Source organism: Acartia tonsa, chromosome 8 (assembly GCF_053477335.1).
Source record: "Acartia tonsa isolate MP-2025a chromosome 8, ASM5347733v1, whole genome shotgun sequence".
In the NCBI taxonomy this organism is placed as follows: domain Eukaryota; kingdom Metazoa; phylum Arthropoda; class Copepoda; order Calanoida; family Acartiidae; genus Acartia; species Acartia tonsa.
Genome location: NC_137267.1, coordinates 28481077 through 28506932, shown reverse-complemented (window position 1 = coordinate 28506932; position 25856 = coordinate 28481077). Strand labels below are relative to the sequence as shown.

General features: G+C 31.5%; 3 protein-coding genes across 3 annotated transcripts; all 3 read left to right on the top strand.

Annotated features, from left to right (window-relative positions):
* The first annotated feature begins 1776 nt into the window (after window positions 1–1776).
* On the top strand, window positions 1777–7022 carry LOC145325305 (uncharacterized). Its single transcript, XM_080168243.1, has 9 exons — window positions 1777–1830; window positions 3514–3605; window positions 4082–4187; window positions 4420–4481; window positions 4787–4926; window positions 5393–5481; window positions 5876–6001; window positions 6395–6479; window positions 6806–7022. The coding sequence occupies exons 2-9, from the start codon at window positions 3517–3519 to the stop codon at window positions 6913–6915; spliced, it is 807 nt and encodes a 268-aa protein (XP_080024369.1). The 5' UTR covers window positions 1777–1830; window positions 3514–3516; the 3' UTR covers window positions 6916–7022.
* An 11163-nt stretch (window positions 7023–18185) lies between these two features.
* On the top strand, window positions 18186–21775 carry LOC145325482 (uncharacterized). Its single transcript, XM_080168466.1, has 6 exons — window positions 18186–18394; window positions 18735–18808; window positions 19247–19306; window positions 20429–20689; window positions 21100–21214; window positions 21336–21775. Exons 1-5 carry the CDS (start codon window positions 18203–18205, stop codon window positions 21161–21163), a joined length of 651 nt encoding a protein of 216 aa, XP_080024592.1. The 5' UTR covers window positions 18186–18202; the 3' UTR covers window positions 21164–21214; window positions 21336–21775.
* Window positions 21776–21968: 193 nt separating this feature from the next.
* LOC145325481 (uncharacterized) lies at window positions 21969–25523 on the top strand. The gene is made up of 6 exons (XM_080168465.1): window positions 21969–22189; window positions 22824–22900; window positions 23339–23492; window positions 23870–23985; window positions 24608–24722; window positions 25062–25523. Exons 1-6 carry the CDS (start codon window positions 21989–21991, stop codon window positions 25200–25202), a joined length of 804 nt encoding a protein of 267 aa, XP_080024591.1. The 5' UTR covers window positions 21969–21988; the 3' UTR covers window positions 25203–25523.
* Window positions 25524–25856: the final 333 nt, after the last annotated feature.

Here is a 25856-nt window from a genome sequence, read left to right as displayed (position 1 = left end):
GAAATAATATACAGACACTTTTAACATAATTACAGACATATATAATAGCTATATATATGAACAAATATTTTTGTGCTTTTCCTCAAGCTATTGGTGACCAAAGACACCAACCCCCTCCAAACCCACTTAATTTTTAAATATATTGAAAATAAGAGAGGGGGGGGGGAGGCTTAATCCTGCGGGGCCTATACCTATTACGGTGCCCTACCATACGGGTCTTCAGTGTATTCAATTAAGCTAACTTAACCTTATTTAAAGTTAAAAACAAACTACCCCTTTTCCCTACTTATTTTCTATTCATTTCAAAATAAGGGGAGGGTAGTTCTTGTGCCCGACTTGCTATTTTAGGGAAAAAGATAAAATAATATACACTTTAAAAGAATTAACATTGAATGATTACATCCACGAAACTTAACACTATTTAAAAACTAACCCTATCAAAACAGGAATAGTTCTGTAGATATACTCTTTCAATAGTTGAAACCTACTGTATTTCAAATTTTAAAATTTTATTGACATAAAGTAATTATAAACAAAATGACATTAGGATATAAAAAATATGATAAGCTGTCAAAATAATTGCAATATTTTGGAGGCAAAATTATTTTCGTTATTATACTAGATGGATTTTTTAGAGTGTGTTAAGGCATATAAAGTGTACAAAATTTGAAAACATTTATAAATGCAATTGAATAAAAAGCACCACCAATATTTAAAGGATTATTGTGAATCCATTAAATGTTATTTTGACCCCCCACCCCTTTTTTTACAACCCGCATACGAAAACTCAATAAAAATGACACTTTTAAACATTATGGGCTTGTCTGTCCGCAAGGCGGCGTAATGGCTAGTTAGGGACACTGGACTGTCATTCTGCAAACAATTATTTTGAGCTGATTTTACAGATTTACAGATTAAACTCGATGATTTGAATAGAATACCACAAGCCTAATTAATAAAGTTTGCACCATAGATTATCCTTCGAGAGATAATTATTGACATTTTACCAGAAATCCAATCACTTATCCCTGTGGTTAGTAAATGTTAGTCAAGTCCTTTAATGTATTTTGATCCTTTATGCAGTTTATATATGGATGCCCCCTTAGTTTTACGGTAAGGTTTCAATTAACCCAAGGATTCAAGATGAAGCAAAGCTCTTATGGTTAAGGGGCTATCTCCTAATATGAAAGAAGTAGAATTTCTCTTATACTCAGGAAAGCTTTGTCGGGACAGGTTTTAATTTATTTTCCTGATGTTGTTTTAACCCTAACACACTAAATTTTCCACCAATTTATAGTAAAATTTGGAAAGCTTCGTCCCTAGACTCTAGTATAAGTATTATGACAGAAAATAGCCTAAAACCATCGAAAGTCATTTATAATGCTGATCTGAAAATTATAACTAGTTTAGACCAGTAAATTCCGAGATCCTTAGCTACAGACAAAAAAAACCTTACTACTTTATATCATAGGATATAAGATACAAATTTTAGAGGGGGTCCAATATTGTTGAAATATCCTTATAAAAAACTGTTCATCATATCAGAGACTTGAAAGCAAAATTTAACCAACAATGACTTTCAAACTTAATTTGCTTTCATCCAAGGGATGTATATTGCCCACAAAAGAAGATAATTTAAAATAAATATTTATAAAAAATAATAATTTTTTTTTTGATAATCAAATTTATAAAATTTCGTATTTTTTGTAGAAAATATTTACCTCAAAATGCATTTTCTTGTAATGAAACTGAAAACTTAGTAAAGATGTTTAGAGTATTTAAGCTGGGAGGCCGAGATAATGTGTTCACAGTTCTCCCATCTGTAGTCAGGTAAGCATATACCAGTAAAATAATCTAAAAAAGTTCTAGGATAACTAGTTCTTATTTTTTTCGAAATGGTTTAGTGATTTATTTTGCCCTTTTCGATCGACAAGAGAGCCCCTAGAAACTTTAGATATACGTAGATGAGCTTTTAATTAGGATAGTTTAATGTTCTTATTTTATTTATTTCTCTACTCTACTGCATTTTTAGAAATAATAGTTAAAATACTTTCTGCGAGTAAGATGGTACCAATGGTATGGGTTTTAACATTAAGTATATAGTTGGTGTGTATAGCTTATATCTGCATGTGCCATATTTCTACCATTTTAATACTGAATCCTTAATATTAAGGCTCATACACATGTATACATAAACATAAATATATTTTCATTTACATTTTACTTTATCGTAATCCATACTTGTGATAATTTCAAAAATGTGTATAAAGCATAATTTTTCAACGAAACGGCAAAACAAAAAAGTTTTTAAGCCAACGAATAAGAAAACGTTTTTTAAAAACTTTGGAGACTAACATGTAGTAAACATCCCATTGTTGCCTGCCTCCCTGGATTTGTATAGCCTCGCTTTGTATAGATTTTATTATCCTTGTTTGTAAATTGTTTCTGACGCATCAGCAGGAAAATAACAAAAATAAAATATTTTTCCAGTTTTAAGCAAATTATTTTACTATTTATATGAAATAATGCAGGATTGGATAAGTCAGTAAATCACTACTGAAAAAATATATTGTTTTAATATAAGTAAAACAAAACAACCAAAATCAAAAAACTTAACAACAGTTAGGGTGGTTAATGTATAACGAGTTTTTTTACTAACACATAAGTAAAAAATATTCAAATAACCTTTTTGGTTAGTTCATGGAAATTGATTTTATTTCCAATTTAATACTCGCTACCAGCTGCGACCCTAACCAAGAAGGGTTTCTCTTGTTGATTGGGGAGGAGGATTGATAACCAGGACATCTTAGACATTAAATTTAGTTTAGATTTCTAAACTTTTTTATGGAGAGGTAAATCCTTCAAAATTAAGTTTCCAGTTATTGGCTAAACATTAAATAACATACAGACAGACAAACGTCTTATAAATTTTATTTAAATGTATGTTAGAAATATTCAACACATAGAAATTAGATAATTTTTACAGTATTTCGTACATAATAAAAAAGGAAAACTGTAAAAATTAACATGTTGCAAAGCAGTAAATTGTATAATCATCCAAATATGCAAATTATTTTTCCTTACAATTAATCAAAGCATAAAAATAAAATTTTCATAACATAGTATATATCACATATATCTTTAAAACTAATATAAAATTTCACATTGGGATTTATATTTTGTTAAAGAAGGTTTAACAATGTAACAATATCTTGATAATTGCATAGCATACATACAGAATGCAAAACTTTATGATAATAAAAATCATGCTTACATTAATTTAAAAATTATTTCATATTACTTTAGGAAAGAAAACAAAGTAGCGGCTGTCGTCATATTTTCACAATAGCTTTTCTCCTAATTCTTGCCCCTGTAGGGCCAATTTCCCAATCCTGCGGGGGCAATCATTAACATTTACTTAACTTAACCTGATATAGCCTATCAAAAGCTACTGTGTAAATACAACGAAACCTGCTACTTCTTTTTCTTTCCATTATCCATGTTTTTTTTTAGAAAATGAAGTTTCTTGTTGCATTCTGTGTAGCTGCCTTTGCCTGTCAGGCTCAAGCAAGTGGTATGATGGAAGTAGCATCTAACATGAAGGAAATTTTTCATGCAATTCATATCTTGCTTGTTCGGATTGGGGAATATAGATACTTCACTGTAAAAAAATTCCCACTTTAATAATAGTTATTTCTTTCTTCGTATTATAAACCGCTTTCCGCGGATATTGAATTTTCAAGTATAAGATTAAAACTAGTTTTTTAGCCCCGAGGTGCCGAAGGCACGGCTAAAAAAACTGGTTTTAATCATATGATTGTACATTTCTATATTCGTAGAAAGCTGGATATAATACGATGCTAGACATAGTTTTTTCGTATGGATGAGAACCGGATCCTATCCACCGGATTCGAATGAATACGAAAAAGCTTTTCTTAAGCTTTAATAATTTTTTTCCTTTTATCAAACTTTGTAGTTTTTTTATGATTATCCCAAGCTGTTCATTATTGAATCCTATGAAAGAAAAAAAACAAAAGAAAAAAAAATGAATGAATAAATTGCATTAAAAATGTGATCAGGACATGATGAATACCTACAACCTGTATGCTACCTGCCTGGGAGCTGACTTTGCTGCTGGATACATGCAGAGCATCCAACAGGCTTGCGAGGCTTGTGAACAGGAACCAGTAAGTTTTGAGTACAGTCAAAATTTTGTCATCCATGTTAGGAAAAGAATAGTCCGAAGTATGTGCCTGATTAATAAATTATATAGGGGACATGTTTTTGTAAATATCTGGAACATTCAAGTTGCTGTGTTATTTTGTTGATGTACTCATAATGTAACGATTTTAATGATATAAACCTTTAAAAAACCAGTGAAATGTATCTTTGTGACATGAGCCCTAATTTCCTTTCCAGGTTCCCACCAGTATTCTGGAGGAGCTTTCTGGACTTCTGGCCAAGGGACCTCTTGTAGCCAGGTAAAAAAGAAATTTTCAAAATGAAATTGAAAATTTAGGCTTGCCTATTAACCTGATTCATATGCCTTTCTTAGAGATAGATAACTTATACTTATAGCTTTCTAATTATTTAAAGTAGTATGGTTTTTTATCTGACCGTTAAGATCCACTGATTCTAATGGCTTTTTATTGCTTTTTCAATGTTTTTGTAATTATTACATCTTGCCCAGATATCTTCATTTTAGTACAATATATTAATGTTGCGATACTTTTACAATTGACATTTTTCACATTAATTTCTACTTCCACCATTATGAAAATTTTAGGAGAAGGCGTCAGGTAGAATTCACAGATGAGAAGAGAGCCGAGCTGGTGACAGCTGTGGCCGAGCACAAGACTGAGATGCTGGAGAAACTGGGCAACTTCAGCTGTGTTCTTATGAAGATGGGAATTTTTACTGAGGAAGGTAGGAACAAACAATGCAAATCCTTTATAAAAATACTAGCGTCTCCAGGGGCACTTAAGATGGAGGGGGGGGGAGGAGTCAATCTTCCCCCCCATCCCACGCACCATTTTAATTTGAGTTGTAGTAAGAAATTTTTTTGAAGGTATCAATTTCTATTGGGAGAGATAACCTCCCCAAAATAGATAAAAAAAACTTCCCTGGATATTCAAGAAGCTTCATTGCAAAGGAGAACCATTTCGGTTCAGCGGGGAGCGAGATCCTTCGCTACATTTTAAAAGCTTACTACTTTATATAAAAGGATACTTGTGCTGGAGGGTCAACAAATCAGAAAATTTTTATGCTGGATACTCTTTGGTACCTAAAAAAATCAGCAGTCATCTTGAATGGCAGTTGATAAAATTTCAGCATTACGGACATATGGACGGACAAACAAAGTAGATTCGCTACTAAATATTACAATGTTTAGGTGAAGTGAACATGGAACAGTTCAGCTTTGATGCTGCCAAGGAGTTCCTTAAGGATTCAAACATTGGAGAAGATGATGATGCTCTTAAGGTCAGATCCGTAAAAATATAGAATTTAAGCATTTCCAGTATAGCTAGGAATCCGAGTTATTTCTGATGGACTAAAATTACTTCTGAGCCATACAAAAATATAGTTTTATAGAAGTATTTCATGAAAAAATATGATCAATCTCTATTCTCTTTGCCAGTGCGTGCAAACTCTCGGGGCCAACAAAACAGGAATTGATTCAAATGGAAAATTGTTTTTTATTCAGTGGTCAACAATGAATCTTGATTTGTAAAAAGTAACAGTGTTCAAATATTTTAACCAATAATTGGGGAAGTGAATACTAGTTGTGGCACATGAATCTACTGTCCATTGCCATATAATTACATCCCTATGTATTGTCGAATATCCTCACTGGAATAATTAATCCAACATTTAGGTTGTTACTGACAGTTATGCTGACTGCAACGCTATTGCTACTGAATGGCCCGAATCAACCCTTGAGAGGAACCCATTGGCTAAAGCTTTTGGCAGAAGACACGTTTTCCTCAAGTGTATGCTCAAGGTAATGGTATTGGGCGGGGTAATACCATGGTCTATTCACGGGGACTTATATTAAACATACAGAGTTGTAACTTCAAGACAAGGTTTACAAAATCAGAGTTGTTAAATAGCAAATGAGATAATTTTCAAAGATACCAATCATAAATTATTCTTATGATAAATATGGTACTTTATTTTCATTCCTTTTCAATTGGACAAAAATACATTCGTGACTCCATCCCGCGCTTGTAATAGGATATAGTTTTTAATTATAGTAATAGCCCTAAATTTACTAGGTCTTATTTCTTAAACAACGTTTTTTTTATACTTGAAGGCATACATTTTTTAGATCCCTTGATTTCTAAATATGATTCAAAAGGGGATGAAAAATGAAATTAAAATATTAATAAAATAGGTTCAAGATGAGATGTGCTACAAGAAGCAAATGTATGACGGTCTCAAGATGTTCTCAGGACTTGATACTGCCGAAGTTGAGCTTGGTAAGTGCAATAAGACATACATACATAACGCTATTTTGTTTAACTTTTCTGGTTTATTAGTTTGTCTGGTAAGGTCTCGCAACTGCATTTTTGATTAACAATTTTAAAGAAAGCTATTTTTTTTTTGTAGGTACCTTTCTGAAAAACCTAGAAGATACTCTCGTTTTTTAGTTGCTAAGCTACTCTAATATTCAAAATGTCTATCTGTCTGTCAATTTTAAAAAACTTATCTTTCTCGGCTGCTATTCCAGAAATACATTTTTAATATAAACAAAACATTTAAGCTATTACCTAATATTATTGACTAACATTTAGTTCTTTTACAGGAATTCCCGGTGACAAGTACGACCAGGCTGCCGGTGCTTGGGGCATCATGAGGGAGAGGGCCAGCAAGTCCATGAGGATGATCAATGACTTCTTCTGGTGTAGAATGTAATCACATCTTGTCAAATCATTTCTCCTGAACGAAAACAATGGGCATTTAGCTTTCAGTCAATGGACAAACATATCTGCGTATTATGGCAAAATATAGCTCCAGTTTTATTTGCTTTAAATTTTACTTGCTTCGTAAATATATTGAATAAATTTTAAATTAAAAAAATCTTCTACATCATTTTGAGAAAAGAACTTATCAGACTTAAAGATGCTGTGTGCTAACTAATGAAAAAAATATTTGGCGAAAAATCAAATCAAGTTCTGCAACTTATTATTGAAGCACAAGTAAGTAGTAACCCTTTCCCATTTATTCATCTCTTATTATAAAACACCCAATGTTTTTATTTTGTTATTTCTATTTGGCTGTTTATTAATGCACAGGATAATTTGACAGGAGAAAATTGAAGTTACTCGATGCGAATAATTGGCAGTTGTACTAATAATTGGCGTGATGGATTGGTGTTTTGCACCTTCATAAAATTTACACTAAACCATGCATTTAAAAGAGGTGGCAAGGGGCCCGACTGTTAAGGTTTAAAAAACAAAGATGTCTAACAAATTAAATTTAATCATTCTACTTGTACGGAAAACCCTAACTGTTCAATTTCATGGTCTGATCAATAATATCATGTTCTAGTTTTTATTATTTTTAAAACTCAAAAAAGAAGGGTAAAACAATCATTTCCAAAAAAATTAAATAATGGCGAGGACTTACAAAGCTTTAAATTGGTTGTTATGTTCAGTATATTGAATTTAAAATAAACATGTTAAACATTTTCCTTTAAAATCAATTCAATGTTATGGTTTGTTGATAAACCGTTAAAAATAACAAACAAACAAATTGTATAAAAGATGCACATTTTAAAATTTAAAAACAAAATGTTATGCTATATAATTGCCACAACGTATATTTTTCGGTATCTTTTAAATTCAAAGGAAAACTTTTTAAAAATTTTGATGACTAAAGGCTTCTTAAATTTGCTTTTTTTGTGTAGCTAACAACAACTAGTAATTGATTTTATGTTTATTAAGATTTGTTGTTGCGGTGTAATCACTCAAACTGACGGTTGGTCGATAGTCTTATTTTAAATTTGTGGACTTAACCTTGCAGGGCCCAAATCCTTGGATATTTCCAGTCCCTAAAAAAAAATAAGGATGACAACATTCATAAAAATCATGACTGGAAAAACAGATAAAGTGAGTTAAACGGAAGATGTTCAGTTGTCATAAAAAAGAGTAAAGCATATAGTGTACAGTGTAATGCAATAATATTATGAATCCTATAGGAATAATCAGACGGGCATTTTAAGTTATAGACTCATAGAGTAGCTTCATTTAAACAAAAGCACAAAATTACGTCATTAAAAAAATTCATTTTCTATTGTTGATTTGAAGGCAGCACAACATAATTCAATGTTCAAACAAAAAATCAAATTTAACCAAAAATGTGATGAATTTTAATTAGATTAGATCGAGGCAAAATTTTAATCAAGTTTCTTTAATTTTGTGTAAATAAACATTAAACAAGGACAATTGTCATTTAAATTAAAAAGCAACAAAAGAAATAATCAAAGTAAATATTTTAGAACCGGAAATAACAAAATTTTTTTTTGCATCGAAGCTTATCTTTACTACACTTTCTTGTATATAAGCATACTCTATAACTGACTATGTCTGTCCGTCCGTCCATTGGTCTTTAATGCATAAGAGGAAATGTCTTTTCTTGGCTGCTATTAACAATATACGGCTGATTTTTGTTATGACATCCCTTAGAATCCAGTTTACTTGGTCTTGATTTATTGAAAAAGTAAAAGTTTTGTGGTTTTCTTATCTTTCTTATTTTTCTTTCCTCTAACTTTTTTTTATTACCATTGAACATCTGCTCTTTATTCATTTGTCCGTTTGTCCTTCCAAGATTTTTGTGCTTCGCAACTTTTGGATGTTGTCATCCTTACTTGTATTCATATTGTTAGTAAATTTGTTATCTTTTATTGAAATATTTCATTCTTTGCTCAACTCATTGCCATGCATTGCTAGCTAAGACTTCCAGGAATTTTAAAGACATGTCTTTAAATGTTAGACTGAACAAATTATCTTTTTTTTTTAAATTATGTTGAGTACCCTCACAAATGGGCGGCTGCCAAAAACTTTTATTTATTTATTGGTTTTTAGAATACTTATCTATATTACTTTTGTTAAAAGAAGGATTTAACAAAGAGGGTGGTAGTTAGGTTTACTGGTAGCTACCTAAAAATGCATTTTTCAAGTATGGTTTTTCAATAGCTTTTTAATTTTCACTGTGCGGCTTATCCTTGACAGTTTATTAAATCATCTAAAGTTTATCCAATAATTCACTGAATTACTTCTATTTTTATAAAATCTTAAATGCATTTTTTCAAGATTAAAATATTTTTATTAGTATTTTTAAAAAAGTGAACGCATAGTGTTTTTTAAAAAGCATAAGAGGCGTAAAGAAGATAGAACAAAAGAAATAACAGCTATAGACATTTAAAATTATTGTTCTCCTAAATTTAGTTAATAATGTCGCTCCAATTATTAAATGTTTTGTGACAATTATTATTTAATTACGAGATTTCCTATTTAAATACTAGCTAGGGGCTGTTTCTCTATTTCCAAGTTATCTATAAAACTGCTTTGTACAGCTGTATCTATATTTCCAAGTTATCTATAAAACTGCACCATACAACTGTCTCTCTATTTCCAAGTTATTTATAAAACTGCATTATACAGCTGTCTCTCTATTTCCAAGTTATCTATAAAACGTCACTTTACAGCTGTTTCTCTATTTCCAAGTCATTTATAAAACTGCACTATACACAGCTGTCTCTCTATTTCCAAGTTATCTATAAAACTGCACTATACACAGCTGTCTCTCTATTTCCAAGTTATCTAGAAAACTGCACTATACACAGCTGTCTCTCTATTTCCAAGTTATCTAGAAAACTGCACTTTACAAGCTTTGCATAATTATACTTTTTATTCAAGAACAATATGAATAGGATCTAGGGATAAGAAATAAGAAATCATTTTTTTAATTTGTCATATTACTTAGTATGTTAGAATATAAAATAATTTTGCCGGTTTTTTTTACACCTTTTCATCCCTGTTTAATCTAAAATTGTTTAACAAAATATTTATTTTTACAATCTTTGATTTAAGTTCATCTTTAATTTATACACATTTTCCAAGAAAGACAATTACGTCCAAAAATAGCAAAGGTGTGCTTAAACAATATCAATACATTAAGTAGCGAAAATGAAAGAGGGATGAAGGAAAGAGAGGAAGAGACATAGAAAGAGAGAGAGAGAGATTGAGAGAGATAGGGAGAGAGGGAGAGAGAGATAGAAAGAGAGAAGAACAAAAACAGTTTTGCTTTTGATTGACTGACAAGGTCACTTATAGAGCAAACAATGATATTTATGCTTAATTCCTAATGTCAAAAATATACTTTTAAGATATTTACATCCTTGTTTAAAAGAATGGTTTAACAAGATTATTAATTTAATTAATTCACCATATCAAGCCACGAACTGAAAGAATTGGATGGTAGTTGACCATGAATATAAAGGATTTATATTATAGTTGACAAATAAAATTACTGAAAAATTAAGCCTGAAGAACAACCTCAGACACCCTCATAAATGTCTGTCTAGCAACTGTAGCTGCTGCAACACTTTATGAAACAGCTTAAACAAAGTAGCTGGCGCATCTAACCACATGGATTAGGGAAAGCTAAGAGGCTTGCAGGAAGAATCAGCCACCCATTGAGCCGCAGCCCCCTTTAGTTGACTATGTGTGAGCCACCAGACGCAGCTATTAAATTTTAATTCAACCATCCTTAGCTGCATCCATCTAAAGTCATATCTACAATTTTGTATTCAGGTGGAGCCACGTGGTTGAAATTTATATTTATCCCCTTATCCCATTAGATTATTTTTATACATTTTTTTCTGTTATACTTACTAAATTAAGGTATCCTTGCATTTTCTGGATGTCAGATAGTTTAACAATGCCCATAAAAAAGACCCATTCATTGTCAAAAAAAAACTAATTTAGCTTATTAAAAAGCAATAAGGATCTCTTTAATATGTCAAAGAATAGTAAAACAAGGATGACAAAATCAATAAAAGTGAAGCCAGTAGGACAGTAATCCGAAGAAAAAAATACTGTTGTTACATTTCAAAGTCAAACGTGAACCCAGTATTAGTGTCGGACTGATTATGACGTAACAAAAAAAATTAGCCAATGAGAGGACATTATTGACCAATGGTAAAATTCATAGTCGCCTCTTATTGGCTAATTTTTTTTGTTACGTCATAATCAGTCCGACACTAATACTGGGTTCTCAAACGTCAACAAAGTATATAAAAATATATCTCAAATAGATGCACTGAATTTCTGGAATTTAACTATCATTCACTTAATACTTTTTTATAATACATTTTTTTACAGGAATCCTTTAACAAAGTTTAAAATGAATAGGACGATCCAAACATGCAAGTTTACAGTCGGAGATAGCGACCTAAATATAGCTTAAATATTATCAAAAATTGCGCTTATTAATTTACCCTCTGGCACAATTATTTGCACACTCTAAAAAACTTTTTTTTTTTTTTGGGGGGGGGGAGGTGGGTCAATATTTATTCTCAGAGAGGCTTAACCCCAAGGTATTGTTGGGGTTGTCCTATCCCCCATATATGTTTTTTGGTGGGCGATCATTATTTCATTTGGAAAGAGGGTAAGGGTGTCCAAACCCTCTAGGAAATCGGTTCAACTTTCGCAGGACGATTAAATGTCTGCCCTATGAAGATCAACATTGTCGTTTTTTTCCGAATGGAAATTGTATTTCTTAAATCAAACTTGTGAAAAGGTTTTTGTGAAGGTACAGCGGGGTGTGAAATATTATTCTAATTTTACTTGCACGATTTTGCCATTTTATATTGTACTAGGGGCTACGCCCCTAAAAGCCTCTAGTGGCACATTAAATGTTTGGTGTTTAAAGAAAAATAATGTTGCGAAGGAGTCACTATCAAATTTCTACGATACTTCACGCTTCGTTTTTTATTAAATGAATAAGTTGGGGTACAATGTTTGGCACTTTCGATATAAGTAAATGATAATAAAAAACCCATAGAATGCGATAATAACTTTAGAAAAATCGAAGAAAATAGTTTTCATACTTAATTAACGTTTTTAAGTTTTTCTTCAAAAAGTTTAAATAAGATGCCTTTAAATGTCGTCTATGATTTTGTCAGGGATAAAAATGTAACTTTAAACTAAGAATTACAACATATTTTTTCAATTAGTACAAAGTAAAATTTTGAACATTTTATTGATCAGTATATTTTTTAAAATGTGAAGTAGAAACCTGAATATTTTATCATGAAAATTGTGTTATGATTTGATTGTCTGCTAGATTACAAGAAAAAAGATACTGACAGTACTTGTTGGTTCTTTAAAAAAAATTAGGTAGATTACTTTCAGAACCCCTCTTTTTGCAACGTTATTTCAATAGAACAGAGCCGTAGTCTTAGTGTACTCAATATCTAGACAGCCAACCATTGCATTGTTTTAGAATTGTTCAATTTTTTTAACTTCTGATAAAAACAGAATTAATGGCATTTTTGTAAATATTATACCTCCAACAAATGGCTATACTTCCATTATTTTGATATAATGTCATTAAAATATTCGTTGAAAAAAGTGCTATTCTAGCTTATACTTCACATTTTAATGTGTATGATAATTCAAATAAAAGATAATGAAGATTTATATTATATTTAATTGTTATAATTATAAAGAAAAACCTGGAAACAGTAAAAAACTGACTTTATTTTATTGACGTAGGGAAAATTTTGTCAAATATTTGAATAAAAAAACAATATAAAACAAAATAAACTATTTTTAATATAGTCACAAAAAGGCTTAATGAGTTTAGGAAATATTTCATTCACTAATCATGTCATTTAAACTCTATTACACAGAATACAGTGTAAAAAGATGTTCTCGTTTTAATTTTAAGTAATTTTAAATGCATTTTAATACCTTTTAATGATTTATTTTTTGAAACATCTTTTTATAAAATGTTATTGATTTTTGAAGTTATATTTTAGAATGTTTTTAAATTTTGTTAACATTTTGTTTTAAATGTAGAAAATTGGTAATTCTAAACATTCAAAAAATGATTTTATTAAATTTTCATCACTTAAATTGCATGTTTGATGAAATTTTCAACTGATAATTCAAGAAAAATCATTTAAGTTTTATTATATTTTACTTTGAATTGTTAAAAAAATATATTATTGTCAAAAAAGGAGAAGTTATGTTTTCCTCAAAAAAAGACCAAAAACATGAAAATTAACACGTGTAATGAGAATTTTTTTCTTTCAGGTTTAATTTTAAGTAATTATTGATATTTTTTGTAAAAAGGATTTTATATAAAAAGTTTTAAAACTCGAGTTAAGTAGTTGTGCTAAAAAAGGTTGCGAATTTATGCAATTTTCTTGCAAAAAAAATTTTTCTAGGATTTTAAAAATAGCAAAGGGTGTTATTAGACGTACTTACAGATACAATTGCTAAGTCATTTAGGCCAAACACTAAAATAAAGTTTTTACATCTGAGGGTCCATCCGTGACTTTGCAATGTAACGTAGGAGTCTCTATTCGAGAAGAAAGAATTTCGATTTATTGTGATTTCTCTTGTGAGGGTGGTGGTACCCTCCCCCAAAACAGTTATAAACCTTCCTGGGACCTATGAGAAGCTACCCTGTTAAGGAGAACCCGATCGGTTTAGCGGTTAGCGAGATCCTTCGGTACAAACATACAAACACACAGACAAACACACAAACATCCTGTTACTTTATTATATCCTTGTTTTAAAAGCTAAGGTTGTTTTCTATGTAATTTTATCACTGTTTTTTGTTGTTGTTATATAGTCATTTTTTAAGACCTTGATCATAGCTAGGGGTGGGGGTACATTTTTGCTGCTTCATTCATTTTTCAGCCCTTCTTTAATTAAACTTAAAACAGCTAATAGTTTTCTTTGGTATTTCTTTTGCTAGTATCCTATGCCTTTTTGTGCAATCAAAAACTCACATTTATGTAGAATTATTGAAACTTAAAAAGGAATTTAATTACAGCCTATTTTCTTTTGCAAACATTAAAATGAGATATGTAAAATAGGACGTACCTATCCCCTCCAACTGTTAAGGATTAAATATCAAACATAATATATATATATATTATTATTTTTAAAGCTGAGTTTTTAGTAGCGAAGCTACTCTATAATTCACTTTTTTAGCAGGTTTTAGGCAATTTTTATATTTTTCACATTTTTCTCCATATCTTCAGTGTTTATGGTCCGATTTTCAAAATTTTTTCAGTTACAGATATCAAAATTAAATTTCCCGTCGTTGAAAGGAACAACCATGAAGGCCAGACTGCCTTTTCAGCAGGTTTTAGGCTATTTTTATATTTTTCACATTTTTCTCCATATCTTCAGTGTTTATGGTCCGATTTTCAAAATTTTTTCAGTTATAGATATCAAAATTAAATTTTCCGTCTTTTAAAGAAAACAACCATGACGGCCAGACTGCCTTTTTAGCAGGTTTTAGGCTGTTTTTTATATATTTAACATTTTTCTCCATATCTTCAGTGTTTATAGTCCGATTTTCAAAATTTTTCAGTTATATATATGAAAATTAAATTTCCCGTCTTTTAAACAAAATAACCACGAAGGCCAGACTGCCTTTTTAGCAGGTTTTAGGCTATTTTTATATATTTAACACTTTTTTCCATATCTTCAGTGTATATGGTCTGATTTTCCAAATTTTTTAAGTTAAGGATTTAAAAATCAAATTTTTTGTCGTTTTAATAAAACAACCATGACGGCCAGACTGCCTTTTATCAGGTTTTTGGCTATTTTTATATGTTTTAAATATTTCCCCATATCTTTGTATATTTTGATGCAATTTTCAAACTTTATGGGATATCTGTATCAAAATAATTTTTCCCATTGTTATGAGCATCTTTAATATAATTTACTTTGACCATCGTCATCGTGCAAAATAAAACAAGGTTTCATGTTTATTTTATCCAATAAATCTATTCTTGATTTTAGTAAAAACCTTTTAAATCTATAGTATTCCAATCGACGATTTTTTGTGCTTCGCTACTTATGGATGTTGTCATCCTTGTTTTATAGATAATTTGACATTGGATATTTGGCAGCGAAGCTACTTTATAATTTGAAATATCCGTCTGTCCGTTCGTCTCGGCTCCTTTTCAAGATAGATGCCTGAAATTTGCAGGGATGAAGTTTAATTAAGATTTGGGGTACTAGATCGATTCCTACATTATTAAGTTTTCATGATTTTCTTGACTCCTATTCAAGATAGACGGCTTGAATTTTTAGAGATTGAATAAGTTCAAATTTCTGCGTACTTCTATCAAGAGATTGGCTTATTATATAGGTTGAAGTGCTAATTCGATTCCTAGATTTTTAAGTTTTCATAATTTTCAATAGATTTGTTTATTGGTTGGGGTGCTAAATCGATTCCTAGATTTTCACGTTATAAATTTCAAAAGGTTTCCTGATGTATTTTAAACAATTTCTTAGTAAAAGTTACTACCAGTCAGCCGCGATACGCTCTTGATCACCCAATAAGCCTCAGTAACAGCTTACATATTTCAATTCAGGCACCAGTCACCTGCACGGCGTTAAGCTATCCTATTAAGACTTAAAACCAGGCACCAAATTATAATTCAGCTATCTCGGCCACCCTAAAAGCCTTAGCCTCGCAGTTTATTCAACTACCTTTCAACTCTCAGCTTCAGCTACCCACTGCCATCATCAAAAACGTGATTTTTTAGAAACTGAATCCTCAGCCGATCGCATGAACTAATCAAGACAAACTACAGCTACAGCCGCACCAAACCTCTCCATATTAGTGAAGGCTGGGTTGTTTAGAAGAAGCCGCAGCCACCCTCAGCCTCAACAACTCTCCAGCCACCCAACTGTAAGCCATTTCCAGATAGATCCAAATATCTGGGAGTCGGAACCAAACACACAATCAAAAAATACCTAATTTAAATATGTCTAATTTTATAAATGTCTAATGTGACAAAAAAACCTAATTTAAAAATACCAAATTTATAATTTTATAATTTAAAAATAGCTAGCTTTAAAAATGTCTAATGTGACAAAACACCTAGTTTTATAAACACCTAACTAAAATGCCTTAACTTATTAACTTAAAAAATACCTAATGTTTTAATTACCTAGTTATAAAATACCTAATTTAAAAATATCTAATTTAAAAATACATATTTTAAGCATATCTTATGGTTTTCCTTTACAATGTAGCTTCTCATTGGTCCTGGAAATATTAAAAAAAATTTTGAGGTAGGGTACCACCCTCCAAAAAGAAAGCAACCATAGAAAAAGTGATCCCATCCCCAATATTTTTAAACTAAAATTAAGATAAAAAATAAATTTCTTTTAAAACTAAAATAAAATGTAGGGGGTTGAATTCAATCCCCCACCACCTCCAGTGGCCCTACAGGCCTCTAGGGGTGAAGTTATAATAAAGTAACAGGATCTGTGTGTGTCTGTCTGTACCAAAGGAATTAGCTTACTACTAATGTGGCTTCTCATACAGCTTATACCAACAACGGAATTAATTATAAAAAACACGAAACCTATGTAATTCTTAGCTGTCGTTAGGAGCAATACTAAGTAAAACACATGAAAAACTAACGAACTTTATATCTATACTTCGCTATCTGAAGATCTTGTCATCCTTTTTTGTACAGTTTTAATAATTGCTTACAAGTTTACATTTTATGTAATCAAATTTCTGCCTAGATTGCAAACTTTCAAAATCACTTGTTTAAAAACAAAATAAAGGAAAACTATGTACATAAAAGTGTATCCTTAGTCCAGTAATAATTTTATCATATTGTAGGAGACAAAATAGCAAAGCTTGGTAGCCTTTATCACCTGTCAGCCGCTTTGCTGATTCAGCCACCCAATAAGTTTCAGTCATAAAAACTCACATCCACTTTCAGTGAAAGGAGTTTTTATAATCTGGAGACGCCGCCGTAACAAACTACGCAAGTTCGGAAAAGCTGGGACGCCTAGAGGAAGAATCAGCTACTATGAACCATAGCCAAACCTTAACTAAGTTACCTTAAGTCAATTTCAGATGCAACCACCCTTAGCCACAGCAACCACATTAAAATGAGTCGCTGCCTAATCAGCAATCTCCTTTATAAACCATACTCCGCCGCAGCCACCTTCATCCAAAAAAAATTCCTAATTTAAGAGCGTTAGTAAATATTGTTTTTTTTTTATGAATTATACTAAATTAAAATTACAATATCAACAAATTTTTGTGTGATCCAGGGCTAAATATTTCTAAAAAAAACATTACGTCTCTTTTTTTCTGCAGAGTAAAATTTTATCCTGGGCAACAGGATATCTTTGAGTTTGAGTCCTGCTTAGGCCGCTGAACCGATATGGTTTTTCTTTACAATGTAGCATCTCATAGGGCCTGGGAAGGTTTATGATTATTTTGTGTAAGATTTCCACCACCGTCCAAAGAAAAATCGACTCTAGAAAAGTATGACCCCCTACCAAAATTTTTTTTATACTTTTTATTTAAAAGGAAAGTATATTTAACTTGAAAATATATATGTTGAATTTTCACATGATATAAAAGCCTGAAGTCCAAAACAATATTCAGTTTCTGTCAAACTTCATTTCAAAAATTTATTTAGTGTATAAAAATATTGCTCATGTAGCTTAACAACAAAGTTAACTACAAAGCTAAGTTTTCCAACTTTTTAAACATCTTTATTCCCTTTAATACGTGTTCATATCCTGTTTTTTTTACTGTCATCTGGAATATTTTTTTCTTAATCTTTACCTTTTATCATAAATTTAGCGGCTGCACCCCTAGTATCTAAAATAGTAAGAGTTTCAAACCTTCTCAGGACTTCTAATAAAAAAACCTTACTGCTTCATTCTATCATATAAAGTAGTTTGTTAGTCCGTAAAGATCTTGCCATACATCAAAACGATTAAGTGCTCCATTTTAATAAAGATTTTAATAGGTTTCAGGCAAATATATTTTTGTAAAGTTTTTTTGATTGTTTTATGCTTTTTTATCCTCTGTACTGATCCACTAGATGCTAGGGATGTGGCAACAAGTAAGTTTAAATTGTACCTAATCAATAAATTTATAGAAAACAAAGAAAAATTGTAAAATGACACAAATGTTGAAGCTGTTGATGCTGGCTAGCACAGTGGTTATGGGGTCCGCCCAGTGGACCGTGGATAGGCAGATAAAAGAGGGCATCAACCTTTATAACATGTACTCAACCTGCTTTGGCCAGACATATGCCACCAATCATGTTCTTAATATTCTTAATGCAGTCAAGACATGTCAAGAGAAGCCGGTAATAATTTTCTTTATAGATTTTTTATCTTGTCTGGCCCCAGCTTTTAAACCCCAGCTTTAAAAAAAAACTCGTTAAAGTATGGCAAGTGTCATATTTTAATTCTTTGTAATGAATAGATACTAATGGAAGTCATCAAAATAATATAAAGTACACCTTCTACAAATGGGGCTTTTTTGGTAAAAAATATTTCATTTTAACGGATACAAAAAAATGAAACATAAAATGTGTGAATAAAATAGTTACGGTTTATAAATATTGATGCCAAAAGGTACAAAACTAAGTCAGCAAAAATGTTTAAAACAATTTATGCATCACTGTACAAATTTAAAATTTCTAGGTTCCTGATTATGTAGAAAAAGAGCTAACAGACCAATTTAATTATACTAATTCAGGAACTACGCTGTCAAATAGGTATATTTTTATGCTGAAATGGTTGTAATGCATAGCTATTATGTCAACACAAGTATTTATTCATATTGTCTTTAAATGTTAGTATCATGTCAGCCAGGAAACATTTGATAAAAGAGTCATAGTCAACATAATTAATAGTATGATTTGAAAATTGCATGTTAGTTTAATGTCAGCCACGACCACTTTTTATTAATACCATTTAGTCGAGATAAATCTTTCTCAAATTCTATTGACATAGATGACTTATGATATGGATTTAATGAAATAATAATGGTCCTTACCAAAAAATGTCCACAATTCAAACGATAATTCAATCGGATTTTTCATATATTGTATTCCAATTAGTCTAATTAAGGGATTGTGGATCTAGATTTTGTAGGTATATTTTAAAACATTGTTTGCTCTATAATTCAAACTTGACAAATATTTTCCTTTTAGGATTCTGATGAAACTGGTTTCAGGAAAAAAATTGGGTCTTTTCAGCATGATAAAATTAAGGTTCGAAAAATATTTTTGTTCAAGTTTTTTTCCTTATTCAAAAACTATAGAACCGATTTAGTTTTTCAGTTTAGTGATTCTTTACGTTGTTTCCGGGATGTGTTTAGACTTCTTCCCTTCACTACACTTCGAATACAAAGCCTATCTATAATACAAAGTAGAATGATGTCTATCTGTTGTCTGTCTGTCCGTCTGTCTGTCTGTCTTTCCGTCTGTCTGTCTGTCCGTCTGTCTGCCCGTCTGTCTGCCCGTCTGTCTGTCCGTCTGTCTGTCCGTCTGTCTGTCTGTCAGTCTGTCCGGCTGTCCGTCTGTCTGTCCGTCTGTCTGTCCGTCTGTCTGTCCGTCTGTCTGTCCGTCTGTCCCTTAAGATCTCGGTAACCACTGAACCGATCGGATTCTACTTTTCAGAGAATATACCTACTGGTCCTGTGGTGGTTTAGGCTATTTTCTTGGGGGGTGAGACACCCCCAACCCTCCCAAAAACAAAAAATCCCCCCACCATTTTAAAAAAAATTATTTAAAACAGTGGTCGAGTGGGGGCTATCCAGGTAATAAAAGATGTAATTATAAATTAGAGGCTAGGGGCGAAGCCGCTAGTAGATGATAAAGAAGCATCCACTAGTTTAAACTATACAGCTATCAAGCTCCATTTGTTTCTTTCTGTTTCTTTCTTCAAGCATTTCTGTAACCCTATTCTAGGAATTCCGCAAACTTTCGTGGGGGTGGAGGGAGGGTTCTTTAACACCTACGGTATCAAATAAGACCTAACCTAACACTCTTCTTGGATATCTAATTTTAGAGACAGGTAATTTAGGAGAGTGGTAGTTTAGGGGCCATCTTATTTGATTGGCAAAATAGCCACCAAAAAAATACAAACTGCCATAGACCATTTTCGTACAAGCAACTTGTATTATATCAGAAATAAGCGAAATAAATCTAAAACAATATTTTGGGGGCAGATGTAAAGGTCGTCAATTCTACGATGTGTTAACTCCCAACGACAGTTGAAATTACGTATAGTTTTGTGATTTTTTCCGAATTAATTTCGTTGTTGGTATAAGCTGGTATTATATAGGAAAAATTTAAATTTGAACTAATTATTAATAATACTCTTTTGTTTAGGGATTTTTACGTGAACAAAGTTAATAATTACAAAATAAATCTGCTGCACTCTTTTGGAAACCTTAGCTGTGTTCTTGAACAAATAAACACTTTCAACTCCAGCGGCGATATCAATCTGCAAAAATTCAGCTACCAGGGGGTGAGAAAACAGTTTAAAAGCTCCGAGATTATTTTTGATAATGTATTTCTACGATCATTGGCTTTTGGATATGAAGATTGTTTAAAGATTGCAGACCAGTGGCCTCAGACTCATATAGACAGGTGATTAGCAAATGGATTTATTTATCTATTATTAGGAAGAATTCTCAATTCTTTTCAAATCGTAATTTACATTATTTACAATTGTAATGCTAATTTATATATGAACCATGTCAGACCATATATCTTTAGTTTAAACACTTAACTTTTTTGTACAACTTTTACAAAAATATTCATCTTCTCCCCCTTTTTTAACTTTTAGGTATTTTTACAACCTATTCTAATTTAATAATAAATTGCTGTTCTATGATTAGATTTGTTCTAGTTACTATTAAGCATAAACCTTCTTGTTAAATCTGTTAACGGATCTACTGGTTAAACATTTTAATAACTGTTACTTTAGTTTTTGCTATTTATCATCCACACCTTTTTTATAGATTTATCAACCCAATAAATTCAACTTATGAAATTAGGGACCCAATGACCAGAGCCTTTGGACGCAGACAGGTTTTTCTTGAATGTCAAATGAAGGTTTAAGATGACATTTGCTACAAGAAACAAATTTATGAAAGTCTTAAAACCTTCCAGGTAAATTTATATTTTTACCCACTGAAGCCAAATAAAAAGGCGCCTATTTTGAGTAAATATTGTACTTGTTAGAGAGCCAAAATAAAAGGAGCCAATTATGAGTAAATTTCCTTTTGTTTAGAATTTGGATATCCAGTATGTTGATATTGGAGTTCCTGGGGACAAGTTTGACAAAGCACTGGGTGTGTGGACACTGCTAAGGAACGGCGCTAGCGACGAGGTCAAGGGGGTCTATGATTTCTTCTGGACAAGACAATCATAAGCAGAAAAGATGACATGTGTGGAGAAGACAGAGGACGAAGCTCTTTATAGTGCATGTAAAAAATAACGTCATACAACACAAATAATTAATGATAAGCCAATACAATTACACAGACTAAATTACCAATAACAGGCTAGTATACATTTTAATTGACCAATGGTAGTCCATTATGACGTAATTTTTTTTATAGGTGCAAAAAATATTCACTTCAATTAATTTAAAAACCAAAAGTTATACATAGCATTTACGCCAATATTTCAAACAACATAAATATTAATTATCGTCCATTGTCCTATCCCTGTCGACAGTATGCAAAAGAATTTTATATTAAATAAGGTTATTTTTGAATACACACATATAAACTATATTTAACTTTAACTTTAAAATAAATTAGATAGATTTATTCTGTATTTTTATTTTAATTTGTCAATTGTGATTATATATTTATTTAGAATCAAAAGAGTACAGAGAAGTCATTTGAGGCTAATTTTATCTACTTCAGATAAAAAAGAATGGCAAATAAAAATGTTATGAGCTTTGTTGTGCTGGCCACAATGGCCACCATGGGACAGGCCACTATCCTATCCGTGGACAACCACATCAAGGAGAACATCAACCTTTACAATATGTATTCTGTCTGCATTGGTCAAGAGTTTGCGGTCAAATATGTTAAAAGTATTCAAAATGCTACTGTTTATTGCCAACATCAAAAGGTTATAAAAAATTATTTTACTCTTAATTAAGCTACTCTGTAAGTATTTTTGTCTGTCCTTCTGTAAATAGTGCACAGTGACGTAAATTTTATTACCAACCCTACAACATATAAACATTTATAAGAAAAAGAGGAAAATATACGGGCACCCAAAAGTAGGCGTGCTAAGATTACTTCCCGTTTCTTCTCATTTTTTGTTTCTTCTATATTAACGTACATATGTCTGTACATTGGCGTTCTAAGGGTTTTACCAGGGTAATTCATTTCTTATTTGTCTGTGTCTACTGTCTATCCTGAATCTTGAACAACCTAACCTACACAAAAAAAGAAGATACATCGGAAATATGTTTTATTTATAAGATGTTATTCAGGGACAAGACAATGATCAGTAAATTTATGTACATCCCCAATAATGATACACAAAATTACCCCATATGTAAAGCAAAATCAGTTGTTAAACGTTTGAACACTCAACTTAATAAGCTAACCAATCTTAATTTACTAAAGTCCCCAAAGTTGTTAAGCAAACAAATAAGAAAACGTTATACAAAAACCAGTTAAATAAACAACTTTTTGTCTCACCTCTCTCTGGTTATTAGTGCTAAACTTCAAATGGACAGATTTAATATTATTAGGTTCCAGAATATGTGCTCAAACAATTGGCGGAAAAGTTTAAGAGTAATGAAATTGAAGAAAAACAAGTTTATGAAAGGTAAACTTTTCTTGTTTTTAACGGATTTAAATTTTTATTGCTATAGAAAACTCTAAGATAATTTATTTTTTATCTATTGAGATTTATTTACAATATTTCGCCTGTCCGCATAATTCGATGAAATTTAAATTACTCGGCTGCTTTTTCATACAGACAGCTGACTTTCTGGGTGAAAATTACCATTATCAAAGGACGTGCAACCACAATAAACTCTCTTGGTCTGTCAATTATGTACCTAAAGACCTTGACATTTTGTAGAGAAGCTAATTTGTCAGATAAAAATATCTATATTTTTAGACATTAACTATATTTTTCTTGGTCCGCTAGTCTATCTTTAAAGCTCTCTTAATGATATCAAACTTTCGCTGTTATTAAAGACAGATGGCAAATTTTTCTGTAATAATTCTACTGACTTCTACTTCTCTGTTTTTTTTTCAGCGGTTCATTTACCGAGCTGGCTTCCACCATTGAAACAAAAACATTATCATTGCTGAACAAATTGGGTAATTTAAGCTGTGTTCTTGAACAAATAAAAAAAATTACTCCGCAGGGAGAAATCAACATGACACTCTTTGGTTATGAAGGCGTTAAGGCAGGAATAAAGCTATAAGTTGAAAGTTTAATCTATAGACAGAGACAGTTATTAAGTAGCTTCACTACTAAAAATAATACACACACAAATTCCCATCTAGAAGTAGAAATAAAAAAAAGGTTGGGAATAATTCAAGGGATCTAAAGGGATAAGTCAATGGCCGATAAATTGATGTACATCCCCAATGATTATACACAAAATTACTCTTTCTGTAGAATAAAATAAGTCGTTGAAACGAATGAATTAATCAAAGCTGTTAAGCCAACGAATAAAACGTTATTATAAAACTTTAGGGATTAGTGTAATAAACAGCACATTGTCCCCTCTCTATGGAATAATTAACTATTTGCTAATAACTTTATACCTTTACAAAACAGGAGTTCTTCAGCGGAACCTTAATTGGGGAGGATGAAGTTATGCTGCGGGCTCTGACCGACGGATATGCAGACTATCTCAAGATTGCCAAGAACTGGCCTCAGTCAGAGTTGGACAGGTAACAAATTTGTCTATTTTGGTTACAACTGTAAAGTAATTCAGTTAAGAAAGAGAGAGGCCAATGGGCTGTTTATTACACTAGTCCCAAAAGTTTTATAATTGCGATTTCTTATTCGTTGGCTTAACATCTCTGGGGACTTTTTTTTTAAAATTCTAATTGGTTGGATCATTAAGTTAAGCCTTCAAACGTTTCAATCTTTGTAATCTACAGAAGAGGTAATTTTATGTATCATCATTAGGAAAATACATCAATTCATAGGCCATTCACGTATCCCTGTAACAAATGTATTATAGAACAACGGACATGAAATTTATCCTCACCATTTATCTTTTGTTTAAAGTACTGCATCTGTTAGTTGTTTGTCATCATTTAGGTGCTAAAGAGGTGTTTATGAAAAATTCATAATTAAAACCAAGTTATATGCTTTCCGTCAAAGTGCCTAGCAAGCATAGAACCCAACCTGCCTCCCCCCTCTCTACTGGGCTTGTACTAAATATTGCCTAACCTTAAGTAAGACACAAATAAACGAAAAACTATATATTTTCATTATTTTCTGTGCTCGACCATACATTTTTAGGGAAACCACCAACAAAATTACTCATTAACAATATTTTTCCAGGAATCCTATGACCAGGGCATTTGACCGGAGGCATGTGTTCCTGGTCTGCCATCAGAAGTTGGAGGATGATCTCTGCTATAAGAAACAAATGTATGAGGCCCTTAAGAAATTTGAGGTAATTTAAATTTAAAAGGAGAGGTATTTTTTAACATGGGACGATTTCTATTACATTGGTGGGGGTACACGCCCTTAAGGCCTTTTTAAAATAATTGTTCTTAGATGAATTTTTAATTCTAATGTAAATGATACGTAAAATTTTATGAAATTCACTATCCTGGTAAGTAAACCTTGTTTGGTCATCCAGGTACAGAGCAAATATACTTGAATGGCATGAACAAACCATCGTTATTTATGTCAACAAACCTATTACCTCCCAACGACAAGCAGATGTGCTACAGTGGTTGGTCAACATCTAAGACTGACAAAACAAATTCCAATCTGTTTAACTTTTCAGGGGCTTGACACAGCTGAAGTTGGATTTGGGCTGCCCGGCAACAAGTACAACAAAGCTCTTGGCGTCTGGGCTGTCATGAGAAGCAAAGCCAGCGGTGAAGTCAAGACTATAAAAGATTTCTTCTTTACCAGACCCAACTAAATTATTAGGGGTACTTTTAAAAATCCCAAATATTTAAACAGGAAAGCCAAGTACGCTTTTGCTTAAATGATCCTCAACCCTTCCTTGTTTTGTTGGACGGGCCTTCAGCCCTTCGAGGCCCACAAAGCTGAAATAAATTTTATAGTTTTTCATTTTACTAACCTCTAAAACTATATTTGTTTTAGAATACTAGTTTCTCATTAAATAAATTACGTAAAAAAAATCATGATATTATTTTGTATGAAACTAATTAGATTTAAAATATATATTTTAAACATATTTTTTACATAATTTATTCAAAATAAATATATCTAGTATTTATCTTTTTAGATTTTTGCCTAATAAACACTTTTTAAAAGCTAAGATCTACTATAATTACTAAATAAGGTTCGGTCCGTCTTATCTTCTCATTTATTCATTTATTTTTTGGAATACTGATTCCAAGGATAACAAAGTACAATGTTGTAAGCGGAGCATCTATCTATATTCCAGTCCAAAATATGTAAGTATATCCTGGACAGTATCCTGTAGATAAGCAGTTTTACAACAAATTTACATAAATTTTGTTTAGACTCATATATTTATATTTTGTATAATCAGTTCTGACACACTAAATGTATTGATGTATGTTTGTCCTACCGTTTAAGAACTTGG